Below are 8018 nucleotides of genomic sequence, written 5' to 3' on the forward strand. Positions count from 1 at the left end.
AAAAAAAAAAAAAAAGAGAGAGAGCGAGCTGGCTGACCTGCTCTCACGATCCCTTCTGCCCAGTCTGGCGTTCTTTGGGGGCTCTTTAAACCTTGTCCTTCAAGCGTTATTCTGGACTCTTCCTTTCTCTGGCACCCCACATCCAGGGTGTAGGAACTGGTGAAGTGCAGAATCTGACCCCTTCACCACCTCCACTACTCACGCCCAACTCCCTCACGCTGACCGCAGACAGCAGCCCCTGGCCGGCCTCCCTGCTCCCAGCCTGCTCACTGGCTGCAGAGACCAAAGGCTCCTTCTGCAGCGCAGCCCTGGAGCTGCTCCTCTGCTCCTTCCCAGAGACAGTGCCCTTCACCTCTGACCCCACTGGTACAGGCCGCTCCCTCTGCTGGGTGCTCTACCCCAGGCTTCCAAGGCCTCCCTCCTCCTCGGCGCGTCTGCCGGCACAGGCCACCTCCGCCCGTCTGAAATCCTGTCCTGCCTGCCCTGCCTTCCTTTCCTGGACCCCACACCAGGCCTCCCTGGGCCTTTTCCCTTTCCTCATCAGGGTCACCTTCTAACAAGCTGGAGCGTGTGTATACTTAGTACACCTTTGTTATGGTTTGTGTCTGGATGTCCTCCCAAAGCCTCATGCAGTCATGGGGCGGGCCTCTGCAGTTTATGACTGATCCATGGGTGTGAGTGCTATTCCCGCCATTGGCGCACAGTTTGCATACAATGTAAGAGAGAGAAAGAGGCTGCTTACCGCTACTCCTCCCTTTTGCTCTATCTTCCACCGCTATGAACTGTTGCCCTCTGCCATATGCCACTCTGCCTAGGAGCCAGCCAAGTATGGACTGAAACCTCCACAAACTGTGAGCTAAATCAACCCTTCCTTCCTTAATTTTGGGAGTCAAATATTTTGTCTCAGCAATGAGAGAAAAGTAACCAAGACAACCTTTTAAAAACAGCCCTGTCCTGCCACGTGGCATGCACTTGCCACCCAGGTCACACTCCCAGCCCCTCCCCGAGATAGAGATGGTGTTTTACATCCCAGGCACCCAGAAGAAAATGTGGTGCCTATCAGGACGTGCGTCATGTACAGCACACAGAAGAAAGAAAGGCACGTCACTACTCAGGGTGCTTTTGCGCGTAATTAAGAAAACAAACCTTGGGCTGGGGATTTAGCTCAGCGGCAAAAGCGCCTGCCTGGCAAGCGCAAGGTCGTGAGTTCGGTTCCTGGTACTGGAGAAAAACCAAAACAAAAAAAAAAAAACCAAGAAAACAAACCTCTTGCTGAGTGGTGGCACATGCCTGTAATCCCAGCTACTCGGGAGGCTGAGTCAGAAGGATCACAATTCCAGGCCAGCCTGAGCAAATTAGTGAGAGTCTGTCTCAAATAAAACATAATTAAAAAGGGCTGGGACGTAGCTCAGCGATAGAGTGCTTACTTAGCTCCACCAAACCGTGGGTTTGCTCTCCAGTATCACAAAACAACTGAACAACAAAAGATTGGTCCTTGGGTTGTGGGTCATTTGGGCCCCAAGGGTTGTCAGCAGCAGCAGTCCATCACACCCGCCTCCTGAGTGAAGGCAAAGTCACTGCGAGCCCTGGGTAGCTCACAGGACAGGAGGGCAACCCAAACATATGGGCTTTATAAAGCGGTGGTCCCAAAACATTTTTGCACACTGTGAATGTAGCTCAGTGGTGGAGTGCTTGCCCTAGGACCCATGCTCAACCCTAAAAAAAAAAAAAAATTATTCTTATAACATCCTGAAGGAATATTGAAAATCTTATCTCCTTACACACTTTTAGGCCTATTTTATTTTACCATTTGTGGTACTGGGGATTGAACCCAGGCCTTGGGACTGACCTACATTCCAAACCCTTTTTCAGTTTTAAAATAGGATCTTGCAAAATCTCTGAATTGCCCAAAATCTCTGAATCGCCCAAAATCTCTGAATCGAACCTGTGACCCTCCTGCCCCAGCTGCCCAGAGTGCTGATAACAGGTTCATGCCACCTGGCATGCGCAAGGTCGTGAGTTCGGTTCCCCATACCGGAGAAAAACCAAAAAAACAAACAAAAAAAAACCCCCCAAAAAACCCAGGTTCACGCCACCATGCCCAGGTGATATTTAACTTTTTCATTATAAATTTTTAACTTTCCAAAAATAAAATTTCTGCCATATGGCAAACGTTGACATTTAAAAATAAAATCTTTTATATCATTTTCTTAACGGGATTAGGCAGAACCTTAACTCCAAGAGAAATAACGTAAAACGCAAGCAAACTCTTCTTTAGCCAATTGAAAAATTTTCATTATTCTCTTTTCTTCTTGTGCTTTTATTTGTATTTCCATTCTGTCTACTCTGAGGAATTTTATACTTAAAAGTCTTAGCCAGCATGGTGGTGCATGCCTTTGCTGTCAGTAGTACTCTGGGAGGCTGAGGCAGGAACATCAAGATTGAGCCTCACCTGGGCAATTTAACAAACACTCGTCTCCAAGAAAATCAATCAATCAATCTATCAATCTATCTCTATAGATTGATCAATTGATCGATTTATCTACCTCAGTTTACCTATCTGTATCTATCATCTATTTATCTATCTCCATCTACCTATCTCTATCTATCTATCTCTATCTGTTTATCTATCTAGGATACCCAGCATATAGACTTTATTATTTATTCATGATTTTTTTCCCCATTACTTCTCCTTTCTAGCTATGGTTTAGTGTGGCGGAAAAAAATCTACTTCCATACTTGTTTTTGCCTTGGCCAAGGAAATTTTTTGCTGATGGTGTACAGACAGAAGTTTCCAGAGACATTGTATGTGTCCATTCATCATTTTTGCCTTCCTGTCTTCTGTAAGAAAAATACTATATATTTTCCTTTATCCTGATTTTCTACCTTGCATCTGATGATCAAGTCTAGCAAAGTGCAGAAGAGATAATCCTGTAAGAGCTCAGAAGACCCACAGCAAAACTCTTGCATTTTTCCTTTTTTGGTGATAACTTCAGGATAACTGCCGGACATGGAGTGCTTCTTCAGTCCCTTTAACATAGGTGTGGATCCTCACTGACTCCCGTCTCAGCAAAGGCTTTGCAGGGTGCATCAGGGAATGAGGCGTGAGCAGGGTTTATTAGAGGTGGATGGAGGATGCCTGCTCAAGAGTGGAGTGCGGGTGCTCAGAGAAATGAGGGGCAAGAAAAAGAAATTTTAAAGACTGGGGATATAGCTCATTGTGAAGGCCCTTAGTTCAATCCCTAGTACTACCAAAAAAAGGAAAGAAGGAAGGAAGGAAGGAAGGAAGGAAGGAAGGAAGGAAGGGAAGGAAAGAAGGAAGGAAGGAAGGAAGGAAGGAAGGGAAGGAAAGAGGAAGGAAGGAAGAAGCCAGGCGTGGTGGTGCACCCCTGTAATCCCAGCACTTGGGAGGCTGAGGCAGGAGGATCATTGCAAGTTTGAGGCCAGCCTGTGCTACAAAGTGAGCTCAAGGCCAGCCTGAACTGCATAGCGAGACCCAGTCTCAAAAAGACCAAAAAAAAAAAAAAAAAAAAAAAGGAAGGAAGGAAGGAAGAAACTCTTTTATGGATTCTTTAGTAAGACTTCTCTGTAATAAAAATGCTACATGTACAAATACATAAATTTAAAATTTTTCTTGGGATCATAAGTCACTTATTAAAAATTTCTTCTGCAGTTATCACTTTACTTTCATAACTACGCTACTGATCAGTGCGTATGTGTCTCACATATTTTGATGAATTCTAATTAAATACAAAATAAAATTTCATTGGTTGCATCTCAGTGAGCTGGATGATGGACTTTTATCTGTTTTTCCAGTGAATTCCCATATTCACTGGGGAATATTAGTGTGGCAGAGTGAGCATCATTCTCTTTCTATTTTGGCGGTCGCTGCTGTAAGTCCTGAGAAATCCTGCCATGCGGGATGGAAATGGGGTAGGGCAGCCAGATTTAGCTTCCCCTCCACCCCTCACCCCACTCCACCCCAAAAGGACACCCAGTTCAACTTAAATGTCAGATAAACAAAGGGTAATTATTTTAGTATGTGGATAGCCCAAACATCGCATGGGACATACTTAAAATAAAGTACTTGTTTTCAGCTGAGTAAGCCTAGGAGTTTTATCCTAGCAGCCATTAGTCAATCCTTTGAATTTTTGGATTATATGCTAAAAATCACACAGCAGTCTGTTTCGCGCGCACACACAGAAAGGATTTTTAATAACCTGTCAGCTGATAATTTGACTAGGTCCTCCTTCAATTTTGTTTAAAGCAAAAATTGGAGACCACCTGATGTGTAATAATGGTTCATCCCTGAGTTACAGAGTCATTCACTTTTGTAACATTTGAGATAGTATTTATCTTTATCTTTTCTTTTTTTTTTTTTATCTTTTTGAGACAGGGTCTTGCTATATAATTCAGGCTGGCCTTGAGCTCACTTTGTAGCCCAGGCTGGTCTTGAACTCACGACCATCCTCCTGCCTCAGCCTCCTGAGTGCTGGGATTACAGGCATGAGCCACCACACCCGGCTCCTCCTCTGTGACTCTGACCTGCTAGTCCCCCTCTTACAAAGAGTCTTGTGCCAGAGATGGGGGCACACAGTGCCTGTATTTCCAGCACTCTGGAAGGATGAGGAAGGAAGATTCCAAGTTCGAGCCTAGCTGGGCAATTTAGCAAGACCCTCTCTCAAAATTAAGAAAAAAAAAAAAAAGAAAGAGAAAAAAAGAGAGAGAGAAAGAGGGCTGGGATGCAACTCAGAGAGAAGGCCCTATGTATGATAGATAGATTGATAGATAAGATTCTTGTGATTACATTGGATTTGCTGGGTTAATCTAGGATCATCTCTCCATTTTATTTTATTTTATTTTTAGTCTTTTTCTGAAACAGGGTTTCTCTATGCAGTTCAGGCTGGCCTTGAGCTTACTTTGTAGCCCAGGCTGGTCTCAAACTCGCAATGATCCCCCTGACTCAGCCTCTTGAGTGCTGGGATTATAAGCGCATCTCTCCATTTTAAAATCTTGAATTTAATCACACCTGCAAAATCGCTTTTGCCACATGACAAGTTCACAGGTTCTCAGGATTAGAACGGACGGGTTTTCTGCCTTAATAAAAAATTTTGCTAAATCATCGTGGCAGTGAGCCAATATGGCACGGGCTACTGGAGGCCATGTGCCAGGCCTTGCTTTTCTCCCCCTTGGTCAAATTACAACTTTCTACTTCCCTTTTACAACTTCCTGTTTCCTTTTTGCCACCTCCTGCCCAATCATAGTCTGCCACCTCAGGCAGACTACTCCCTAAACCCCACCCTCTGCCTGGCCCTGCATAGCTTTTGTTCCCCTGGTCAGACCCTCAGAATCTACATGGCCCTCCTTTCTGCTGTGGACTTCTCTGCACCTGCAATAAAGACATTTTTACTTTGTTCTGTTTTTGTGCCAAAAACCCTAACAAGAACAAAGACATCTTTGGAGGCCGTTATTCTGTCTCCCACACATGCTCAGGAAGAAGAAGAATCTCCACTGACCTCAAAGAAGCTCATTTTGGGGGAGGTTGCTGGGGATGAAACCAAGGGCTGCTCTACCACTGAGCTACATTCCCAGTCCTTTTTGTTTTTTTACTCTGAGATAGGATCTCACTAAGTTGTCCAGGTGAGACTCAAACTCACTTTCTGCTGGGATTACAGGACGCACCACTGCACTGGCTGGAGGGTCGCTTTTAATCACAAAGCAGTTCCCTCTTTCTAGGTGGCCCCAAAAGGAACCTAGGGCCAAGTTGCCCTGCACCTACTGTGGAGCAGCCGAGGGGGATTTCCGGTGTTGGGAGCAGCTGTGGCCGGCGGGTCTTTCTCCTGCATCTCCAGGTACTCCACTAAGGGCCTGAGCAGAGCCAGGGCTCCAGAGCACTGCAAATCGTTGCCATCAAGGTACAGCTCGCTGGGGAAGAGGGTGAGATACATTTTTCACAGGACGTCAGTACCGCGTCCTCAAATTTGGACTTGAGGTCTTTTTCTGATAAGATAATATATATATCCATGAAATAATCAATTGATAAATAATCATAATAAATGAAAATAGGCCACATCATAAAAAGTAGACCTAGTAACTTCAGTTGGTCAAACACATGAATTCAGCTTGACACCCACAATTTTCAAACTTTGAAGGATTTTTCTCTTCTGGTTAAGAAAAAGCAGAGCAAGATAACTATCAAGTGAATTGTGCAACTGAAGACAAAAGTAGGGACGTCTCACCAGATGGCACTCTGGCTGGTGATGAAGCCCAGCCGCGGCCCACTCCCTGGGCCCAGCCCACAGTACCGGAGACTGAGGCCTTGAAGCTTCCTATTGTTTTCCAGGCCTGAGAAGATGCGCTCTATCTCCTCATTTCCAAATCTAAAAAGAAATGACAGGAACAAATTAAAAACTACTTTGTGTCACCGAGCGCATTACTAATTTTAAAGACTCCCAGTGTGGGTTTCCAGGGCCAAGATGGCCGCCGGCAGCCTGGGTGTAGAGGGGAGGAGGCCCAAGGTCTGCTCCTGGGCAAAGGGAGCGGAGGACAATTAGAAGGACCCGCTCAGGGGAGCAGCTGGAGAGAGCTCTAAACCCTGAGTAGCTCTAAACTCCTCAGTGAGGCGGCCGGCTGGCAGGGACAGGAGGAGCAGCACCCGGACTCTCGGGGGAGCAGGGGTTCAAGGCATTGTCCATCCAGGTTTAGGAAAGCTTCACTCCTCACCGCTCTGGGCGAGGTCCTGGGCTGCCTCCCCTGGAGGCACAGGCTTTAGTCTGTAAGCAGAAATCTCACGCATCTCCCACACCATGGGAGCAGGACTAAATTTAGGGGCCTGGAAGCTGAGGTTGGAGAAGTAAGGTGACGTCTTGAGTCAGTCTGGAATGTCGAGGCTTGGACTTTAAGATGAGGTGAGTAACGTTAACAGCAATAACTTTAGAATGTATGAACTCACTTGTTAAAAGTAATCACTGAGGGCCCGCAAGGCCAGCCAGCTCCCAAAGTGAGTGGGGAGCAGCGGTGGAGGAGGAAGGGCAGCGAGGAGGTCGGGGTGGCTCCGCCCTCAGCCCCCCCAACTCCAGGTTTCTAAGCAGTGTTGGCACCACTATGACAATTAGAGCAAGCTGATCGCTGAAGACAGGAATCTCTTCTTCCTTCCTTCTCCCTTCCCAGAGCACAGGTCTCTGGGTGTCCCTCCCAGGGTGCGGTGATGAAAGGGGTCTCTTAGCAGCGGGGCTGGCTCTGCTCAGTAGTAGGGTCGGGGTGGGGGCCCAAGCAGATACTGCGAAGTGTCCTGGGGACTCTGGCCTCTGCTGCCTTCTGTTAGGAGACCCTGCCCGACGATCCTGCCAGCAGTTCAGAATCCTGGAGAGCCTCCACAGAGAACTCTGTCCCCAGCCCTGGCTTCTGCTGAGGGACTCGTCGGTAACCACTGCAGAGCCTAGTTCCTTACGGGGCCTTGGTGTCTGCAGTGCTGCTTTTTAGGCCAAATAATCTCTTTCACCTCACAGCCCGCACTGACTTTTTGAGTACAGGGTCCCTGCTGAAGGCATGGACTTCTGAGTTGGAGGTTGTCTCATTATAGACCAGAAAGGTTTATCATTTGCTCCAGTTTTTGGTTTTTTTTTTTGTTGTTGTTATTGTTGTTTTGTTTCTGTTTTTGAAACAGGGTCTTACTCTATAGTTCAGGCTAGCCTTGAACTCATTGTGTACCCTACACTGGCCTTGAATTCACAGCGATCCTCCTGCCTCAGCCTCCCAAGTGCTGGGATTACAGGCATGTGGCACCATGCCTGCCTTCCAGTTCTTACAACCAGTCTGAAATTATTTGTGGGTGGTAAATGAGAACCCCCAGGACATCTGGTGTCATGGATCCGAGTTGGGCTGTGACTCAGGCAAACTAGATTCACGTCAAGAATCTGAATGGCCTTCAGCAAGTTTTCCCTCACCAGCAGTCTAGGGATAGTGTTAGGGCGCACTTATAGAATAGCAGACTTGTAGCATATGATAACAAAAGTTAG

General features: G+C 46.6%; 1 protein-coding gene across 1 annotated transcript in view; it reads right to left on the reverse strand.

The window, feature by feature from the left end:
* LOC102017899 overlaps positions 1 to 8018 on the reverse strand; it is a gene marked incomplete at its 5' end in the record, with an annotated part of 37297 nt that overhangs the window by 18042 nt on the left and 11237 nt on the right. The window contains 2 exon segments of the mRNA XM_005407755.2: positions 5780 to 5925; positions 6240 to 6380. Coding sequence (XP_005407812.2) covers positions 5780 to 5925; positions 6240 to 6380 — 287 coding nt within the window.

Source organism: Chinchilla lanigera, unplaced genomic scaffold, assembly GCF_000276665.1.
Source record: "Chinchilla lanigera isolate Chin_1 unplaced genomic scaffold, ChiLan1.0 scaffold00107, whole genome shotgun sequence".
Lineage (NCBI taxonomy): Eukaryota > Metazoa > Chordata > Mammalia > Rodentia > Chinchillidae > Chinchilla > Chinchilla lanigera.